The sequence below is a fragment of the Oncorhynchus mykiss genome, chromosome 8 (assembly GCF_057628025.1).
Source record: "Oncorhynchus mykiss isolate SJ-2025 chromosome 8, ASM5762802v1, whole genome shotgun sequence".
Lineage (NCBI taxonomy): Eukaryota > Metazoa > Chordata > Actinopteri > Salmoniformes > Salmonidae > Oncorhynchus > Oncorhynchus mykiss.
Genome location: NC_143029.1, coordinates 54,847,855 through 54,870,377, shown reverse-complemented (window position 1 = coordinate 54,870,377; position 22,523 = coordinate 54,847,855). Strand labels below are relative to the sequence as shown.

Genomic DNA, 22,523 nt, shown 5'->3' with positions numbered 1-22,523 from the left:
TTGAGGGGAGGATGGATGGGGCCATGTATCGCGAGATCTTGGCCAACAACCTCCTTCCCTCCGTAAGAGCATTGAAGATGGGTCGTGGCTGGGTCTTCCAGCATGACAACGACCCGAAACACACAGCCAGGGCAACTAAGGAGTTGCTCCGTAAGAAGCATCTCAAGGTCCTGGAGTGGCCTAGCCAGCGCATATGGAACATTTCTGGGACATTTTATTTCAGCTCATGAAACATGGAACCAACAATTTACATGTTGCTTTTATATTTTTATGAAACATGGGACCAACAATTTACATGTTGCTTTTATATTTTTGTTCAGTGTAGAATACATGACCAAAACGGAGTATTACCCATGTAGCTGATGGAAATAGCGAGAGAAATTGTTAGAAAGGAAGGGAAGAAGAATACATTAGACTAGACAGTGTCACACAGGGGTTATAAGGACGAAACACAACATGTTACAAAACGCCGGAGATGATGACTACACAAATTAGGAGGAAAAATGAAGTCGGCTTCTACCCATCTCAGATAGTTGCTACGACAACCCCTCAGTTAGTGCAGCACGCGTTTGGTCTTCATTCAAATCAGATTAAAATATCAGTCCAGACACACTTCCTGCATCCTGCAGAGAGGAAGATGTGTTTATCTATTATATGTCATTTCCTGTGAAGTAATATGTAGTTCTTTATAAAATTGAGGGAGGGGGGGCTAAAAAGAAACAACTCTCAGGGCACAAAGGTTGTTATAACACAATTTTGTCTGTAAAATATTACCCTGTTGGTGCATTGATTCCTTAGGCATTGATACTGTATCTGTGACCGACAGATGCATATCTGTATCCCAGTCATGTGAAATCTATAGATAAGGCCCTACTTAATGTATTTGAATTGACTGATTTCCTTAGGCAAATCTATTGTTTTGGGTGAGACGAAATGTGACTCTGGATTTGCAAGCACTAATAAAGGCGAATAATCTATTGTCGGATTTATTGAATTAAAATTATAATTTTTAAACTTAAACTTTAAACTCAACTGAAAAGGTGCTATTGATGTTCCACTGTTTCACAGCATTATGATATTGTCTTGGGGACAACAGTTGACGGATTGCATTAGGCTGTGGAGTGAGCAGTCATTTCCTCTGACTAATACTAGATACGTGGTAGAGAGATTTAAATACTAAAGGTTAATCAATCACCCACATAAACGTGGACTGACTGGAAGAGAGGAAGTGAGTTGGAGAGAGTGTGTTCACACATGTTTGGATCACTGGCAAGACTGTTAGTATTAAACTGTATCAACAAGAACTTGAGGCCTCGCAAGCAGAACACACACAAACAACCGAGCAAATATCGCATGGCATCCATTGCAGTATGAAGAAACATAGCCTAACCCTAAACAATGTTTAATTCTCTAAGCTCGGCCTTCCTCGTACACAAACCTGAGAGTTTCAGCCCAAAACGGGAAGGAAGGAAGACAGAATAGTTTCAAAATGAAATTACTACTACTAGTTTCAAAGAAATTACTACTACTAGTTTCAAATAATTTACTACTACTACTAGTTTCAAAGTGAAACTACTACTACAAGTTTCAAAGGGAAATTACTACTACTAGTTTCAAAGTGAAATTACTACTACTAGTTTCAAAGGGAAATTACTACTACTAGTTTCAAAGTGAAATTACTACTACTAGTTTCAAAGAAATGACTCCCACTAGTTTCAAAATGAAATTACTACTTCTAGTTTCAAAGAATTTACTACTACTACAAGTTTCAAAGGGAAATTACTACTACTAGTTTCAAAATGAAATTACTACTACTAGTTTCAAAGAAATTACTACTACTAGTTTCAAATAATTTACTACTACTACTAGTTTCAAAGTGAAACTACTACTACAAGTTTCAAAGGGAAATTACTACTACTAGTTTCAAAGTGAAATTACTACTACTAGTTTCAAAGGGAAATTACTACTACTAGTTTCAAAGTGAAATTACTACTACTAGTTTCAAAGAAATGACTCCCACTAGTTTCAAAATGAAATTACTACTTCTAGTTTCAAAGAATTTACTACTACTACAAGTTTCAAAGGGAAATTACTACTACTAGTTTCAAAATGAAATTACTACTACTAGTTTCAAAGTGAAACTACTACTACAAGTTTCAAAGGGAAATTACTACTACTAGTTTCAAAGTGAAATTACTACTACTAGTTTCAAAGTGAAATTACTACTACTAGTTTCAAAGAAATTACTACTACTAGTTTCAAAGAAATTACTACTACTAGTTTCAAAGAAATTACTACTACTAGTTTTAAAGAAATTACTACTACTAGTTTCAAAGTGAAACTACTACTACTAGTTTCAAAGTGAAATTACTACTACTAGATTCAAAGTGAAATTACTACTACTAGTTTCAAAGTGAAATTACTACTACTAGTTTCAAAGTGAAATTACTACTACTAGTTTCAAAGTGAAACTACTACTACAAGTTTCAAAGTGAAATTACTACTACTAGTTTCAAAATGAAATTACTACTACTAGTTTCAAAGTGAAATTATTACTACTAGTTTCAAAGTGAAACTACTACTACAAGTTTCAAAGTGAAATTACTACTACTAGTTTCAAAGTGAAATTACTACTACTAGATTCAAAGTGAAATTACTACCACTAGTTTGAAAATGAAATTACTATTTTTAAAATATAACTACTAATACTAGTTTTAAAATTAAATTACTAGTAGTAGTTTTAAAATTAAAGCTACAATGAAAGCTTATGTACAGTGGGGAGAACAAGTATTTGATACACTGCCGATTTTGCAGGTTTCCCTACTTACAAAGCATGTAGAGGTCTGTAATTTTTATCATAGGTACACTTCAACTGTGAGAGACAGAATCTAAAACAAAAATTCAGAAAATCACATTGTATGATTTTTAAGTAATTAATTAGCATTTTATTGCATGGCATAAGTATTTGATCACCTACCGACCAGTAAGACTTCCGGCTCTCACAGACCTGTTCGTTTTTCTTTAAGAAGCCCTCCTGTTCTCCACTCATTACCTGTATTAACTGCACCTGTTTGAACTCTTTACCTGTATAAAAGACACCTGTCCACACACTCAATCAAACAGACTCCAACCTCAGACTCCAACAATGGCCAAGACCAGATAGCTGTGTAAGGACATCAGGGATAAAAAAATTGTAGACCTGCACAAGACTGGGATGGGCTACAGGACAATAGGCAAGCAGCTTGGTGATAAGGCAACAACTGTTGCTGCAATTATTAGAAAATGGAAGAAATTCAAGATGACGGTCAATCTCCCTTGGTCTGGGGCTCCATGCAAGATCTCACCTCGTGGGGCATCAATGATCATTAGGAAGGTGAGGGATCAGCCCAGAACTACACGACAGGCCCTGGTCAATGACCTGAAGAGAGCTGGGACCACAGTCTCAAAGAAAATGAATTAAAATCCTGCAGCGCACGCAAGGTCCCCCTGCTCAAGCCAGCGCAATCCAGACCTGTCTGAAGTTTGCCAATGACCATCTGGATGATCCAGAGGAGGAATGGGAGAAGGTCATGTGGTCTGATGACACAAAAATAGAGCGTTTTGGTCTAAACTCCACTCGCCGTGTTTGGAGGAAAAGAAGGATGAGTACAACCCCAAGAACACCATCCCAACCGTGAAGCATGGAGGTGGAAACATCATTCTTTGGGGATGCTTTTCTGCAAAGGGGACAGGACGACTGCACCGTATTGAGGGGAGGATGGATGGGGCCATGTATCGCGAGATCTTGGCCAACAACCTCCTTCCCTCCGTAAGAGCATTGAAGATGGGTCGTGGCTGGGTCTTCCAGCATGACAACGACCCGAAACACACAGCCAGGGCAACTAAGGAGTTGCTCCGTAAGAAGCATCTCAAGGTCCTGGAGTGGCCTAGCCAGTCTCCAGACCTGAACCCAATAGAAATCTTTGGAGGGAGCTGAAAGTTCGTATTACCCAGCGACAGCCCCGAAACCTGAAGGATCTGGAGAAGGTCTGTATGGAGGAGTGGGCCAAAATCCCTGCTGCAGTGTGTGCAAACCTGGTCAAGAACTACAGGAAATGTATGATCTCTGTAATTGCAAACAAAGGTTTCTGTACCAAATATTAAGTTCTCCTTTTCTGATGTATCAAATACTTATGTCATGCAAATAATATGCAAATGTATTACTTAAAAATCATACAATGTGATTTTCTGGATTTTTGTTTTAGATTCTGCCTCTCACAGTTGAAGTGTACCTATGATAAAAAAATTACAGACCTCTACATGCTTTGTAAGTAGGGAAACCTGCAAAATCGGCAGTGTATCAAATACTTGTTCTCCCCACTGTATGTAGTCATAAATACCTCAAATTGGAAGTTACAGGAAATTCTTAGAATGACAATGGAGCATTCTTAGAATAATTGTTTTATCAGTAACTGGACCGATATTCCAAGAACAGGCTGGGGAGCCTTATGACCAGACAAGCCATGGTTTGACTAGACAGCCTTCCCTGAAGAGCGCCCTCATTCATAGAAAAACAATTATGCCAGTGGCAGTGCCAACAGTGGCAGCCTGTCTGTTCCCGATTGAGGGTCAAGATAAAATAATCTTATCTTGTGGGACTTTTTCTGGCCACAGATGAGCACATGAAGAGTTTATTTCAAAAACACTATATCCACCAATTTTCAAGAAATTAATATTTATGGTTACTTTATGTCTGTGTAAAATATGAATGTGTTTTGATGCAAAATGCTATATATCCATTGTTAACCTGGAATGGAATGTTCTTATCCTGTATATATATTAAAAAAAAAGGATTTTCATCGAAAACCAGATATTATAGTGAAACGGAAATTCTAGTCTTCATTTTGAGAGTTTGTTGAAAAAGTTGTATTTTTTGGTATTTTTTAGTAAATCTGTCCATTTTCCCCTAGCGGTTCAAATCAGGTGCCTCTATGTCATCTCAAGGGTGGGGTTCGGTATGAAATACACTCCCTTCTAGATGTGCTGGGTGGTACCACCTCAAGGCTTACTCAGGGCTCCAGAGTGACGCAGCGGTCTAAGGCACTGCATCTCAGTGCTTGAAGTGTCACTACAGACACCCTGGTTTGAATCCAGGTTGTATCACAACTGGCTATGATTGGGAGTCCCACAATTGACCAACCGCCGTCCGGGTTTGGCAGGTCTAGGCCGTCATTGTAAATAAGAATTTGTTCTTAACTAACTTGCCTAGTTAAATAAAGGTTAAATAAAAAATATATACAGTTGAAGTCTGAAATGTACATACACTTGGGTTGGAGTCATTAAAACTAATTTTTCAACCACTCCACAAATGTCTTGTTAACAAACTATAGTTTAGGCAAGTCGGTTAGGACATCTACTTTGTGCATGAAACAAGTAACTTTTCCAACAATTGTTTACAGAACTGTATCACAATTCCAGTGGGTCAGAAGTTTACATACACTAAGTTGACTGTGCCTTTAAACAGCTTGGAAAATTCCAGAAAACGATGTCGTGGCTTTAGAAGCTTCTGATAGGCTAATTGACATAATTTGAGTCAATTGGAGGTGTACCTGTGGATGTATTTCAAGGCCTACCTTCAAACTCAGTGCCTCTATCCTTGACATCATGGGAAAATCAAAAGAAATCAGCCAAGACCTCAGAAAAGTCTGGTTCATCCTTGGGAGCAATTTCCAAATGCCTGAAGGTACCACGTTCGTCTGTACAAACAATAGTACGCAAGTATAAACACCATGGGACCACGCAGCCGTCATCTCGCTCAGGAAGGAGACGCGTTCTGTCTCCTAGAGATTAACGTACTTTGGTGTGAAAAGTGCAAATCAATCCCAGAACAACAGCAGACCGGTACAAAAGTATCTATATTCACAGTAAAACGAGTCCTATATCGACATAACCTGAAAAGCCGCTCAGCAAGGAAGAAGCCACTGCTCCAAAACCACCATAAAAAAAGCCAGACTACGGTTTGCAACTGCACATGGGGACAAAGATCATACTTTTTTGGAGAAATGTCCTCTGGTCTGATGAAACAAAAATATAACTGTTTGGCCATAATGACCATTGCTATGTTTGGAGGAAAAAAGGGGGAGGCTTGCAAGCAGAAGAACACCATCCCAACCGTGAAGCACAGGGGTGGCAGCATCATGTTGTGGGGGTGCTTTGCTGCACTAGAGACTGGTGCAATTCAGAAAATAGATGGCACCATGAGGAATTAAAATGATGTGGATATATTGAAGCAACATCTCGTGACATCAGTCAGGAAGTTAAAGCTTGGTCACAAATGGGTCTTCCAAATGGACAATGACCCCAAGCATACTTCCAAAGTTGTGGCAAAATGGCTTAAGGACAACAAAGTCAAGGTATTGGAGTGGCCATCACAGAGCCCTGACCTCAATCCTATTGAAAATTTGTGGGCAGAACTGAAAAAGCATTTGTGAGCAAGGAGAACTACAGACCTGACTCAGTTACACCAGCTCTGTCAGGAGGAATGGGCCAAAATTCACCCAACATATTGTGGGAAGCTTGTGGAAGGCTACCTGAAACGTTTGACCCAAGTTAAACAATTGAAAGGCAATGCTACCAAATACTAATTGAGTGTATGTAAACTTCTGACCCACTGGGAATGTGATGAAAGATATAAAAGCTGAAATAAATCATTTTCTCTACTATTATTCTGACATTTCACATTCCTAAAATAAAATGGTGATCCTAACTGACGTAAAACAGGGAATTTTTACTCAGATTAAATGTCAAGAATTGTGAATAACGGAGTTTAAATGTATTTGCCTAAGGTGTATGTAAACTTCCGACTTCCAACTGTACATGCATGTCATTGAACAACCCAATGCCATGATTAGATGAGAAAGAAAAAAAACAGTTTCTTTCATAAACTCTTGAAAGAAAAAAATCTAATTTACTAACATTTCTGAAAATTGATAAATAGCGTTTTGGAATTAAACTCTTCACATGTAGTCCTTGAGAGAGATAATCTGTCGGGCGTGATTACGGATGACACTGATGTGTTGGTCTCATTGGTCTTCTGGCACAGAGTGAGAGGATATAATGTAGGCCTATACATCCTCAACTTAAACACTGATCAATGCCGTGCCCGTGTTCACTCTTTGATGGGCGAGAGAACACATAGTGGGTTATTCTCTGTGTATAAACGCCTTGGCAGAGGAGCTCCAGTGCTGGCCATATTTCAGCTGCATCATCCATCTCAGAGTCCAAACTGGTCTCAGAGCATTTCGTATTATTCTCTATGTAAATCTGAGACACTCCATTTAGTATGATATGCTACGTTTCATATGGTATGTATTAATTTGTGGATGTCTATCACCCATTTCGTATGATATCTTACAAATTACAATTCATATTATATGTTTAGAATGTGCAAACGTATAATATTTTATTATGAATTTGAAAAACTTATGATATAGTATGTTAAGAATTCTAGCTAGGTGGCTAACATTAGCTAGGCTAGGGTTTAGGCTTAAGGTTGAGTTTAGGAGTTAGGTTAACCGGTTAGGGTTAGCTAAAAGGGTTAAGGTTCCGGGAAGGGTTAGCTAACAATGAAAGTAGTTGCAAAGTAGCTCAAAATTAGAATGTAGCTGAAAGGTTGTTAATTACCTAAAATGCTAAAGTTGTCCATATGAGATTTGAACTTGCATGTTTGTGTTATACGCCCACTCATCCACCCCGACCAGCCGTCCTATTTCCTTTTTGCCATAAATAACCATCTGTCTTATGTAACCATACCAAATGTAACATATCATACTAATTTCAGAGGCACGCATTTACCTTTACTATGTTCCGCCTAGTCTATGAGACTAGGCTGCAAAGTCAGTGCTGTTGTTGTGATGATAAGATACACATTGGACAGAACTGAGCTCACAGGTCTGTCAAACTTACCTTAGGAAGCCAAGAGCATGCAATCGTGCACTTTTTTTTAATAGGTTAAAAATGTGGAATTCGTCATAGAGCTGTCATGTGCCATGTTAGCGACTAACCTCAACTCCACGATTAATGATGTTGTTGAGCTGCAACTAGTGTGTGCGGATTGTAATTGGACAATATTGCATGCTATTCTTTGGGTGCTGAAATCCATAGTAATCGATCAAAATAAATGGTATGTGATGTCGGAGCTCCAGTCCGCCCAGACTAGCCGCTGCTCAACTCCATCGTAACTCTTGGAGTTGAATTTAGTCGACTAATGCCATGTAATGGTTGCTCGGCTAACTGGTTTAGTACAGTAGGCTGGCTATGTATTGCCTTTTCACAAGAGATCTGATGATCTACTGTATGCATATGATTAACAATGGTTCGTTAACAAGTCGCCAAGTCGAATTGGAAAGATGAACCGCACAATGTACTATTACACAATTAGACTATTGCAACTCGTTCTTGGTCAGAAGTGCGATTACTGTCGACGCCCAAAATCATAGCATGCCATTCTCACGGCAATAATTTATGCGCATATTACGCACGCTAGAAATGTGACACAATGTGTCTGAATGCACGCATAATTGGCAACAATGTCAATATTTTATGTTGTCAATATGGGTGACGCAGGAGTACAAATGAAGACTAACATTTGAATGGCAACAGTTATCTTTCTGAACGTTTTGTAGCGCGTAAAACTGTGAATGTTATAGGCCTATTGATAAACCCTTATGACTTCCAAGGTAGACTGACACGACACACTTACCTGGCCAGGACAACGTACAGGCTCCGTGTCGCCTACTGTAACCGTCACCAACTAGGAGGACACCTCCCTCAGTAACAGCCCTCTATGGGGACAGCTATGAAAAGCAGATCAAACGACGGTCTTTGGGAATGCCAACTGGTGCCACTTTCACACTGTGTTGGCTGTCGCTTATAGTCAATATCGTTCACTTTTTATTTTCTCCACCTACTTGCGCGTATGAATACACTCTCCTCCGCGTCGCGAGGAAAACAAACGAACCGTGAGGGGTGGAGAAATTGAGATTCACAGAATAGTGGGAAGGAACATAGCGGATGTTTGAGAATGTTATGTTTTGCGGTCTCTGCTCCTTTATTTATTGCCGCCTCCTAGGCGCCCTCTGTCTGTGCAATAGCGTTTCTTACACAGACAGTGTTTACTAAGGCTTTAGAGAGCAATAGCGTCTTTTTTAAGCACTAATGGCTGGTTGGAATCTTATTTATAAAGCTAATGGCAACTACTTCTAAACTTCCAAAGAGCTAATCAACCATAGACAAAGGATAGTATACCTAGCTTCACGTTAAAATGATGTCCTTTGGGCAAATCAGACGTCAATGTAGCCTACATAAACCCAACCTTACTCCTGGCGATTTAACTTTCACACACAGCTTGTGTAAGAAAAGTTATAGGAGTTCATTTTAAATATTAACTGCTATTTAGGTGTGTAAAAAAGTGAGTATGGAAGCTGATCAATGTCTAAATGTGTTGACATGATAGCTCAGCTGAACAACTTGTTTCCAAGGCTAAGCAGGGTACATAAGAGTTAGGCTACTGGATGGTCAACTTGTTCTCAAGTGCATTACCCCTCATATACACTGCTCAAAAAAATAAAGGGAACACTTAAACAACACAATGTAACTCCAAGTCAATCACACTTCTGTGAAATCAAACTGTCCACTTAGGAAGCAACACTGATTGACAAAATTCACATGCTGTTGTGCAAATGGAATAGACAACAGGTGGACATTATAGGCAATTAGCAAGACACCCCCAATAAAGGAGTGGTTCTGCAGGTGGTGACCACGGAGTCTACAACCCACACAAATGGCTCAGGCAGTGCAGCTCATCCAGGATGGCACATCAATGCGAGCAGTGGCAAGAAGGTTTGCTGTGTCTGTCAGCGTAGTGTCCAGAGCATGGAGGCGCTACCAGGAGACAGGCCAGTACATCAGGAGACGTGGAGGAGGCCGTAGGAGGGCAACAACCCAGCAGCAGGACCGCTACCTCCGCCTTTGTGCAAGGAGGAGCACTGCCATAGCCCTGCAAAATGACCTCTAGCATGCCACAAATGTGCATGTGTCTGCTCAAACGGTCAGAAACAGACTCCATGAGGGTGGTATGAGGGCCCGACGTCCACAGGTGGGGGTTGTGCTTACAGCCCAACACCGTGCAGGACATTTGGCATTTGCCAGAGAACACCAAGATTGGCAAATTCGTCACTGGCGCCCTGTGCTCTTCACAGATGAAAGCAGGTTCACACTGTGCACGTGACAGAGTCTGGAGATGCCGTGGAGAACGTTCTGCTGCCTGCAACATCCTCCAGCATGACCGGTTTGGCGGTGGGTCAGTCATGGTGTGGGGTGGCATTTCTTTGGGGGGCCGCACATCACTCCATGTGCTCGCCAGAGGTAGCCTGACTGCCATTAGGTACCGAGATGAGATCCTCAGACCCCTTGTGAGACCATATGCTGGTGCGGTTGGCCCTGGGTTCCTCCTAATGCAAGACAATGCTAGACCTCATGTGGCTGGAGTGTGTCAGCAGTTCCTGCAAGAGGAAGGCATTGATGCTATGGACTGGCCCGCCCGTTCCCCAGACCTGAATCCAATTGAGCACATCTGGGACATCATGTCTCGCTCCATCTACCAACCACAGACTGTTGCACCACAGACTGTCCAGGAGTTGGCGGATGCTTTAGTCCAGGTCTGGGAGGAGATCTCTCAGGAGACCATCCGCCACCTCATCAGGAGCATGCCCAGGCGTTGTAGGGAGGTCATACAGGCACGTGGAGTCCTCACACACTACTGAGCCTCATTTTGACTTGTTTTAAGGACATTAGATCAAAGTTGGATCAGCCTGTAGTGTGGTTTTCCACTTTAATTTTGAGTGTCACTCCAAATCCAGACCACCGTGGGTTGATACATTTGATTTCCATTGATAATTTTTGTGTGATTTTGTCGTCAGCACATTCAACTATGTAAATAAAATAGAATATTTCATTCATTTAGATCTAGGATGTGTTATTTTAGTGTTCTCTTTATTTTTTTGAGCAGTGTACCAGGAGTCACTGTTCAGGCAGGAATCATTGGACTGTGGCTTTACATTTTATTTCAATATACCTCTATTTAGGTTGACAGCATGACATTGAATATTCAAACACCATTTTACTATCAACATTAAAACAAGGTCAAATAACATGTCTAATCAAATATGAAATTCAACATACCTACATTTCAACGAATTGCAAAATTGCTGAATTTGGAGACGTTTATTTCCCTCACCAACTTTAAACATCAGCTATTTGAGCAGCTAACCGATCGCTGCAGCTGTACATAGTCCATCTGTAAATAGCCCACCCAATCTACCTACCTCATCCCCATACTGTTTTTATCTTATTTACTTTTCTGCTCTTTTGCACACCAGTATCTCTACTTGCACATCATCATCTGCTCATTTATCACTCCAGCGCTAATCTGCTAAATTGTAATTATTCGCTCCTATGGCCTATTTATTGCCAACCTCCTCCTGCCTTTTGCACACACTGTATATACACTTTTTTTCTACTGTGTCATTGACTTGTTTATTGTGTTATTGGCTTGTTTATTGTTTACTCCATGTGTAACTGTCTGTGTCACACCGCTTTGCTTTATCTTGGTCAGGTCGCAGTTGTTCTCAACTATCCTACCTGGTTAAATGAAGGTGAAATAACAAATAAATAAATAAAACACCCAACTCAACGGACAGTTTATTAGGTACACCCATTTAGAATCAGGTCAGAACCGCCTTTGCCTCCAGAACAACCTGGATTATTCGGGGCATTCCACAACGTGTTGGAAACTTTCCGCTGTGATGTTGGTTTGACCGGTGTAGGTTCCCTCTGCGAAGGTATTCAGACCCCTTGACTTTTTCCACATTTTGTTTTGTGGATAAAGTCACATAATTCTAAAATTGATTAAATTAATGTTTTTCCTCATCAATTTACACACAATACCCCGTAATAACAAAGTGAAAACAGGTTTTTCAAAATCTTTACAAATTTATTACAAATAGAAAACAGAAATACCTTATTTACATAAGTATTCAGACCCTTTGCTATGAGACTCGAAATTGAGCTCAGGTGCATGCTGCTTCCATTGATCATCCTTGAGATGTTTGTTCAACTTAATTGGAGTCCACCTGTGGTAAATTCAATTGATTGGACATGATTTGGAAAGGCACACACCTGTCTATAAAGGTGCCACAGGTGACAGTGAATATCAGAGCAAAAACCAAGCCATGAGGAATTGTCCGTAGAAATCCGAGACAGTATTGTGTTGAGGCACAGATCTGGGGAAGCGTACCAAAAAATATCTGCAGCCTTGAAGGCCCCCAAGAACACAGTGGCTTCCATCATTCTTAAATGGAAGAAGTTTGGAAACACCAAGACTCTTCCTAGAGCTGTCCGCCCGGGAGATGATCAAGAACATCATCCCTACGGTGAAGCATGGTTTGGCAGCATCATGTTGTGGGGATGTTTTTCAGCGGCAGGGACTGGGAAACTAGTCAAGATCGAGGGCAAGATGAACGGAGCAAAGTCCAAGGAGATCCTTGATGAAAACCTGTTCCAGAGCTCACAGGACCTCAGACTGGGGTGAAGGTTCACCTTCCAACAGGACAACGACCCTAAGCACACAGCCAAGACAATGCAGGAGTGGCTTCGGGAATGTCTCGGAATGTCCTTGAGTGGCCCAGCGAGAGCCCGGACTTGAACCCGATCGATCAAACATCTATGGAAAGACCTGAAAATTGCTCTGCAGCAACGCTCCCCATCCAACCTGACAGAGCATGAGAGGATCTGCAGAGAAGAATGGGAGAAAATCCCCAAATACAGGTGTGCCAAGCTTGTAGCCTCATACCCAAGAAGACTAGAGGCTGTAATCGCTGCTAAAGGTGCTTCAACAAGGTACTGAGTAAAGGTTCTGAGTACTTATGTAAATGTGGTATTTCCATTTTTTACTTTGTATAAATTAGCAAACATTTCTAAAAAACATCTTGTAATGGAATTTTTATGTTTGTGCTTTTCTTAAAACTAATGTCTGTGTTCTATTCATGTATATATAAACCAATGTATGTGTTCATGCAAGCGTCTGACTGTACAAATCCTCACTATCAGTAGCTGCTATTTGGCAGTACGCCCAGACCTGGTTTTGAGAACGAACGATATCTCAGTTTCAAGGTCTCAGCTTAGAGAGAAGAAGCCTCAAGAGGTGTTGGTCTGTCACATGTTATGAAACAGTATTGGTCAGTCACATGAATGAAACAAGATGGTAATTCTGAATTATGCTAAATCATGCAAATATAACTTGTCTGTGTATAGCCGTATATAAGACAACTGCTGGGTCTGCCCAGGCAGAGCTCCAGATTGACATGTGTACAATGGTGCATTGAGTTGGTTGGAACCTCTCCAGCTCACTGATAATAAACCATGATTAATTTAAGATTGACTTTCAATGTCCCCGTGTAAGAATTTCCACACTGTTTTTGCTTTGGCATTATGGGGTATTGTGTTTAGATTGGTGAGGGGAAAAAAACTATTTAAATCCATTTTAGAATAAGACAAACGTAACAAAATGTTGAAAAAGTCAAGGGGTCTGAATACTTTTCGAATGCACTGTATGACCAAAAGATCAGGGTTGGTGTTGATCTTTTATTCTGATAAAAAAAACTAACACCCATAAATGAAATGTTGTGCTGCCCTTATGCACCAACTCCTCTCTTCCACAATAGATACTGTAGACAGGTCCGCAAATAAGAATAACAATCGTCTACCTAGATGATACAATATAGTGCAATGTACAGTATAACCTATGGGCCTTGGATAGCCAACTTTCATAAACGACAGCCAGGCATTACGTACAATTAGTACATGACGTGCACTTACAAACTAACAGTAAAAGATTGTCAAAATATCATAAACAAAAACCTGACATACCTGATAAAGAAACAAACATCCATAAATGAAATGTTGTGCTGCCCTTGTGAACCAACTCCTTTGTAAAGTACAAATGAACAACAGGGGACTTGAATAGCCATGCTAGCCCAATGACAACATGTAGCATACAGTAGAAAGTACAGTAGCTAGCTAGCTAGCTAGCTAGCTAGCTAGCTAGCATGTACAGCGTTCACAAATCAACAGATGAAAAGTGAAGGAATGCATAAATATCCCAATATACTGGTAGAAGATCATAATATTACAATGTCAGTGACAATATAAACTCAATATCTGTGTATTAACATATAGGGTTGAATATGTTTTTGTAACCTACCTCTTCCACATGGATACAGTGATGTTTGAGGGGGAATGCAGAAGGAAGTGTGGATAGTATGAAAATAACTACAACTTTTCAACACCTAAGTTGATTCCCTTATCAATAACAGGGGACTCTGTCCAATCAATGCCCTTTGGTGTTTACAATTTGTTGTACCATAGACTATCAGTCTTTAATCCACTTCCAGTCTACACATTTCCAAACCTAGAAGTGGGGTGACGTTTCTGTCCCACAGGCAGGGTGAAGAGGGGCTTTGCGATGGAGGAACATCCGGGGATAAAGTGCTGGTAGTAAAGGACCATCCCTAGGAAGGATCTCACTCTCTTCTGTGATGGTGTGCAGGCGTCGTCTTTGATCAGATCTTCCTTCTTGAAGCCTGAGATTACCTTGATCTTCTCCTGGTCAACAGACACCAGTGCTGTCGATGGTATGGCCCAGAAACCTCACAGACTTGCACAAAAAGTGACACTTCTTCTGTGATAGCTTTCAATTGACTGAACACAACTTCAAGGCATCGCAAAGACTCTTACTCGGAAGGAGGAAAGACGAGCACATCATCCAGGTAGCGCAGAAGGCTGGAAAAGTTGAGGTCACCAAAAATGCTGAGCATCATCCTCAAGAAGGACGCCGGACTGTTGCACAAATCTTGTGGAAGCCTATTGTACTCATACAAGCCCAGGGGTGTCAGACTCATGGAGAGGGACATTGTAGAACCCTGACCTGAGGTCCATGGTGCTGAAATAGGCATTTCCACCAAGGGCAGCCAGGTGAGGTGGCAAAGGGTGAATGTCCTTGATGGTCCTCGCAAGCAGAAGTCAGTGCAGATCCCCGTTCCTTTTCCAGACCATGACCAGTGGCGAGGAGTACTCACTGACTCACTTGGTGATGAGTTGTTTCTCATCCATTTTGATCAACACTTCTCTCAACTTGTGATAGTGTGAAGGAGAGATACGGCAGTAGGAAAGCCTGAAAGGACGGTCGTCGGAGAGGTGAATGCGGTGCACAAAGTCCTTCGTCCCTCCCCACAGTCCAGCTTGTCCTTCGAGAAGACATCTTGGTACTTCACGAGGATCTCGGCCAGCTTTCCACTCAGCAGATACAAATGCCTCGATATTCCCGCCGCTCAAACCACAGTGCTTCAGCAGCTGTGTGGGATCAGCCGACTCTTGTGGAGAAGTGGCAAGACCTGGGGTGTCACACTGGCGTTGCAGCCCCTGAGGGACAGGCAGATCCTCAACTGCTAGGCAAGGAGAGACCTCCGCTAGCTTGGCATTGCGGCACAGTATGACCGGGTCCAGTGATGCGTTCAGGACTTTCATTGGGACCCAGCGACCTCCCCACATGGGTGTTATGACTCTCCATACCAGAATGTTATTTGGGGCTGAGTGGGCGGAGGTGGGCTCGACAATGACAGTGCTCCGAGGTGACACACGAGCACCGCTTGGCAACTTCCCCCATACGAGGTACTCCTGCTGTGGAAGGAGAGTAACAGCTTGCCTTACCGTACCAATCTTGCTTGTCGACTCGGGGCCTGCCCTGTCTGAGGAACTGCTCACACTCGGGGAGGAGATGCCTTCCCAGTACTTCTTATTAGACTTCATCTTCTGAAGGACAGACTTGATCACGATTTTTCCCGAAGATAAACATCTCGTTGGCCAGAGAGGGCACAGTGAACTTTGATTAGTAAAAACTTTTATTTCCAGGTCATACAGTATTTACATTTGGGCTTCGTAGTCAGACCACCACAACCGACAAAAAACACATTGCTGGGGGCTAGCTGAGAACAGGGAAGAACATCAGCAGCTTTCAGTCTCGACACTGCCTCTTCACTGATTGTGCATGACATAGAGACTGAGTCCAACATTCTATTCAATGTTAACTGGCCACTAACTAGTACTGGGGCATAAAAACACTCACTATGCCCTTCTAGTCTCCATGGTCCGACAAAAATGGCTTTCTGGTCGTCTGACAGCAGCCTACAGCTATTTACATAGATTTTTTTTATTTTACCTTTATTTAACTAGGCAAGTCAGTTAAGAACAAATTCTTATTTTCAATGACGGCCAAGGAACAATGGGTTAACTGGTGCATAGACTTTCACACACAGAGGAATGCAGACAGTCCAGTAGCGGAGAGAGGAAGGGGGTCCAGTGGTGATGGAGCAATCCGGCGATCATGCGAGCAGGGGTCTTGTAGATCTGAAAGGAAACGGCAACAACTGTGACCGGTGTAGATTGCCTCTGTGTTGTGTTTTGATCGGCGTACATATGACCAAAGGATCAGGGTTGGTGTTGATCTTTTATTCTGATAGACACAAACAACATCCATAAATGAAATGCTTTGCTGCCCTTTAGTGCCAACGACTCTATTCCACATGGATACAGCTACTTGAGTAAAAGTAAATACACCTTAAAAGAAAATCAATCAAGTAAAAGTGAAAGTCACCCAGTAAAATACTTGTTTTTGGCTGATAGGAGTGGAACCCGGTGTGGTCTTCTGCTGAAATAGCCCATCCGTGACAAGGACCGAAGAGTGGTGTGTTCCGAGATGCCGTTCTGCACACCACTATTGACTGCACCATTATTTGTCAGTTTTTGTCCCACCTGTTAATAACTTGCAAAATTCTTGCCATTCTCATCAATGAGCTGTTTTCGCCCACAGGACTGCCGCTGACTGGATGTTTTTGCTTTGTCGGATACATTTTTGGTAAAACCCTAGACACTGTCGTGCGTGAAAAGCCCAGGAGGGTGGGCGTTTCTGAGATACTGAATCCTGGGTGTCTGGCACCGACAATCATACCAAGCTCATTGTCGCTTAGGTCACTCGTTTTGCCCATTGTAATGTTAAAACAAACAGTAACTGAATGCCTAGATGCCAGCTTTATATAGCAAGCCACGACCACGTGACTCCGTCTGTAGGAGCAATCTATTTTCATGAACGGGGTGGTGTACCTAATAAACAAACGGGTGTATTTTTATATTGGATCGAGGATAAAAAATATTTGATGTTTCTACATGTTTATGCAATTTCAACATATACATAGTTCTTATGATTATGTTGAAATTACATTGTTGTAACAACCTGTTAGTCCGGTTAAGTCAATGTATTCACAACTTGTTGAAACATTGATTCAACCAGTGTGCCCAATGGGGAAGTTCTTTCTCAAACTCTCAGTTCCTTCTACAATCACAACGAAGAAACAGCAACTTCTTTTAGAAAGACAATTGTTTGCCAAAGATTAGTTAGCTTTCAAATATGAACCTCAATTTCATGTCAGGTGAGATCATTTCATTTGATCTAATTTAAAAAGCCCAAATTTATAGAACATTTTTTAGTAGAAATGGGATAACAAAAATATATTTAATCCAGGTATGTTGGCTGTGCTTGTTGTACACCAAGCAATTATACTATAGATTTGTTACCTCATGAATCAATACTTTTCATTGATGATATCTGAAAGGAAAAAGTAATGGATGAGAATATAACTTCTCTTATCCAACTTTTTGTTTGTGTTGCCATGGTTTCTTTCAGACCAGATTTCACCTGAGGTTTTTAACTTGATCTTGATAAGTGGGAATCCATGAGTATGCTTACACTGCCTTCGAAAGCTCCCCGTCCTTATCACTTAATGGAAGCTTTACTTCCATAAGCAGCATAGACACTGCAGCATCTAGGACGTCACATGTCTCCTGTCTGGCAGACCAGATCTTTGGCCAGGCCCTTGATAAGGCAGCTATTTAAAGTACTCTAGAGTAAGCAAGCCTGTCCAACACAGAGAAAACATCTGGGGTTCCCCCTTTCAACCAGAGACCTGCCAGTGAGCTCTGTGGCCCCTCAGGATGGCATGCTTCTGGCTGAGGCCTCACTGCAGCCGCCTACAGTGATGAGGTGCTGACCACTGGTGGGAACATACACTCCTTCAAAGCAGCCATGTAGCAGGGGAGACCAAGGAAGCAGAGAAAGAACTGTCCTCCACCACCACTGCTACAGGTGAGAGGAAAAATACTGGAGGAACTGGCTGCTTCCAGGGACTATGGAGAGCACTGACTGGAGACAGAGGAAAGAAGAAGCCTGTAAGCATGACTAATCGCTCTGTTGTACTTTTACTCCATATTTAATTTCTCTAATACTGTAGCAACACTACCTGTCAACACAGAATATTGAAATGACAAATTTGTGAAAAACGTTTCTTTTTTCCTCCAGGCTCATTGAGTTGCTAAGGTAGAGGATAAACTACTGCAAGAATAATTCCCATGTTCTGTAAACCTTTGTAATTTTTTTGCAAATCGTTTTTTTTTTCTCTAATTAAATTATAAGTACTGTCTGATACATTAAGAACATTATCAAAAAAATAAAAAACTGACCAAGAAAATTCAATACAAAAACGTGAGTGAATATACTTTACTTAGCAAATATTAAAAGACATGGCATAAAGTTAGTTAAATTAGCAAAAAAGCACAAAACTACACTCCCATGTGTAATACAATCTTCAAATTTCAAAACTTTATCTTTTGCCAACAGACAGTAAGTTATACAGCATGTCAATATTCCATACAGTTGAGAATAAGCACTTTATAAAAAATATATATATCTAGATGGTAACAATGAACTTGGTGTTTCACAAAAAATACCTTGTGGTTTGTACATTTTCCCTACAATCCAAAAAGGCAATCCCCCACTTGTAAGTGATAGACAAGTGAATCCAGTAGTCTAGAACTTTCCATGGACGTGTACAGGTGAGAGTGAGTGCAGACAGAAGTGACAATAAAGCTTGCCGTTATTACTGATATTACTGACAACTTGCGGAGATGTGCTTTCTTTTGACAGATCTTCCGAAAGTGGCCATGTTGGACGTTGTACGATGAGGCATATACACTCTTGTATATCCTACTGATTATTTTAATGTAAAACTGCTGAGGTGAACAGTCAAAAACAGCATACATACAAACATTTGTTCCCTCTAAATAACAAATTAATGTCTTCAGTGAGGCAACCAGTTACGCTTCAGAATGCCCTGGGGTTAAATGCAGTTGCCACTGGCCACTGATTTAAGGTCAGATTTGTACTCCCTCCCCCTAATGGATACATTTATGATTTGGGGAGGGTAAACTGATACTAGAACTGTGCCTGAAGGCAACATTACCTGGAGCACGATTTCCTCCACAACTCCCTCTTATGACCACCAGACGGTGTCCTTCTACTCCGTTTCCATTTCAAAGCAGCTAGTCCACAATCTGGACTTCATAAGAAAGAGTACAGTTGTGCAACAACATTACAAACACTGATAGTTAACAGACCGTGTCAAATGTCAAAGATGGATATACAATCCGGCCCCATGTCTGCAATGAAATTAATGGACCGTAGGCCTACAGAAAAGTTGCTTTTGAACTTTTGGGACAGTGACTGGAAGGGGGACATTGGGATTTGGTTAAAGAAAGCACAGTCAGGGTTTGAGGGAGGGACTTTTGTAGGGTAGGTATTAGAAGGTGGGAGGTCCAGGGGTGGGGGGGCTACTCTTGGGCCGCTTTGCCCGTCATCTTGTAGATCTCGGTGGGTCCGTCCACGTGGGTGATGGTGGTGGTCAGCTGGATGTCCTCCCCACTGGCTCCTGAACAGAGCACAGTGACCAATAGACAAATCAGTACACAGTACATCTGGGTCATCTGCGTCGGGCTCGTTAGGCACCAAACGGTAGAAAACGGAGCGATACAAGAAACGCTTGTCGTCTTCAGTTGAAAAGTGTTAAGAAAATATCTCTATCCCGAGAGCCCTAATGGTTCTGAACAAACCTTGTGCTGTTGTGCTTCCCATTTCAGTCACAATGTATAAAACTGGACTTATTTTGTCCCCCGATGCAGGCTTTAACGCAGCAATGCATTGTTGTTTTTTTTAAAGACACAGCTTTTGTTAAAACCTTTTCTTCGTCAATTTGCTCTTTATGTCAGGCCCTTTGGTTCACGGCAGACATCATTTATGACTTTGTCTTTTGAAACAGTGACCTGATTAAATGGACAGAGAGGGAGAAAGAGAAGGCAAGATACCACTCCAGGCTAACGCATTTCAGGGAACCGTTTCCTGAACTCCAACAGGTATTCTCTTATGCCTACTGTGCCAAAGTGATTTAGAGTTGTTAAAACGGGAGTGACGGGTGTGTTGCTATGACGGTAGTATTGTCCAATGTCCGCTTTCAACAACCATGAGAATTGGTTAAAAAAAAAGAAGGTTGTGCATGTCAACATATTAGGCAATAACTAAGAGTAGGCAAAGTGATGTGTCAGAGGAAAGTTAAACATTTTGCCATTGCAACATTTGATGTAGTCACATTCAGTGGTTGTCTGAAGCGCGCTAGATTCCACAGCTGGCGATGCCTCGTAGAGACTGTTGCAAATGATGGGGAATAACCATGTCGATGTTGCAGTACCGCACTGTCGTGATTACCGGCAGAGTTTTTTTTGAGTTGATTTTACTCCTGGCTCAGAGTTTGCCTGGGCAGTGTCTTAACGTCCTCCTATAACAAGGGTAGGCAACTCTGTTCCTGGAGTGCCGCAGGATTTTGTTCCAACTAGGCACCACACCTGACCAATTGAGGTAATTGATTAGTTCAGGCCTAAATTCAACACACCTGGTCTACCAGATTGGTTGAATCAAAAAGGATTTAGTGCCTGTGGCACTCCAGGACCAGGGTTACCTACCCCTGTCCTATAAGCTACTCTGAGCTGGGAGTTTCTTTAGTCTTGAAAACAGGTTTTAACAGGATTCCTAGGATCTTCTGAGATTCTTTGTCCATCAGACACACCAGATTCCCTTAGACTGAAATGTCCACAAGAAACATACATCTGAAAGTAATGTTACTACCTCAAAAAGGAGTCAATATTTGCTCACCACAGTGAAGTGTATTGGAACTCTTAAGATGCCCTTTAAATAACATTTGACATCACTTTTGACCTATTGACCTTTAGAGGCGGGTGTTAGCTGGACTCACCCCTGGACTGCTCGTCTCCGTAGCGTTTGTGTGAGGGAGCATACAGGAACATGATGGCAAACACGTAGAGGTTCCACATTCCGTAGATCCCTGTGAAGAAGGCACTGTTCACCTGCACCGTGTAGTCTCCCCAGTGCCAGTGGCCCTCGTTCACCTAGACACACACACACACACAATATGGGTTGTGTTCAGTAGGTACAACATTTAAGAAAACACCACGAAACTATCTGAACTTGTCCAATAACAGTTGTTTTCGTTTTCCGATACAAAACATTTTGTAATGGAGTTCCCTAATTAGCATGACCCTGCTTCAATACCTAACCCTCTCCAGAGGATTCTGGGATACCCCTGGAGGCACACAGGCAGAACTCACCTGACTGATGATGAAGAAGATGACAGTCATGGCAGCGCAGGTCAGAGTGACCAACATGAGGAACTTGAACCGGAAGATGAGCCCCTTCGAGAGGAAGATTAGAGTTAATACTACTATCCATGAAAAAAATTAAACACAGACACGCCAAATTCATTGAAGATACAAATGTTTAAGTCTGTGGAGGCTGCTGAAGGGAAGACGGCTCATAATTGCTGTAACGGAGCTAATTAAATAGCATCAAATGCATAGAAACCATGTGTCTGAAACCATCCCACTTATTCCACTCCAGCCATTACCACATGCCCGTCCTTCCCAATTAAGCAGTCACCATACTCCTGTGATTTAGGTACATAGGGTACACACATTTAGACAGGGACTTAAAGTGCCTTCGGGAAGTATTCATACCCCTTGACTTATTCCACATCTTGTTACAGTCTGAATTCAAAATGGATTAAATTGTTTCTCACCCTACACACAATACCCCATAATGACAGTGAAAACATGTTTTTAGAAATGTTAGCAAATGCATTGAAAAGGAGATATATACATCTCATTTACATAAGCATTCACACCCCTAAGTCAATACTTTGTAGAAGCACCTTTTGCGGCGATTACAGCTTTGAGTCGCCTTGGGTATGTCTATATCAGCTTAGCACATTTTCTGCCATTCTTCCTTGGAGATTTTCTCAAGCTCTGTTAACTTAGATGGGTAGCACGGCCTCCCGAGTGGTGCAGTGGTCTAAGGCACTGCACCGCAGTGCTAGCTGTGCCACAAGAGACTCTGGGTTCGAGCCCAGGCTCTGTCGCAGCCGGCCGCGACCGGGAGGCCCACAATTGGCATAGCGTCATCCGGGTTAGGGAGGGCT

At 41.7% G+C, this 22,523-nt stretch overlaps 2 protein-coding genes across 6 annotated transcripts in view; both read right to left on the bottom strand.

Moving 5' to 3' along the window:
* gng12a (G protein subunit gamma 12a) overlaps positions 1–9,065 on the bottom strand; it is a 60,740-nt gene extending 51,675 nt beyond the window's left edge. Inside the window, exon 1 of one of the 2 annotated variants that reach the window (XM_021611250.3) lies at positions 8,741–9,065. The gene's annotated coding sequence lies outside the window, so the exon portion shown is untranslated. 2 annotated transcript variants of the gene reach the window in all.
* A 6,912-nt stretch (positions 9,066–15,977) lies between these two features.
* The window catches only part of wls (Wnt ligand secretion mediator), a 30,422-nt gene continuing 23,876 nt past the window's right edge, over positions 15,978–22,523 (bottom strand). For 2 of the 4 annotated variants that reach the window (XM_090181984.1, XM_090181985.1), the window contains 3 exons: positions 21,658–21,741; positions 21,285–21,438; positions 15,978–16,500 (listed from right to left, as the gene is read on the bottom strand). In XM_090181984.1, the coding sequence (XP_090038110.1) occupies positions 16,400–16,500; positions 21,285–21,438; positions 21,658–21,741 (339 nt within the window). In that variant the 3' untranslated portion in view covers positions 15,978–16,399. Of the gene's footprint in view, positions 16,501–18,689; positions 19,911–21,284; positions 21,439–21,657; positions 21,742–22,523 lie in introns of those variants that run through there. The other 2 variants (XM_021612922.3, XM_090181986.1) reach the window with 1 other exon arrangement.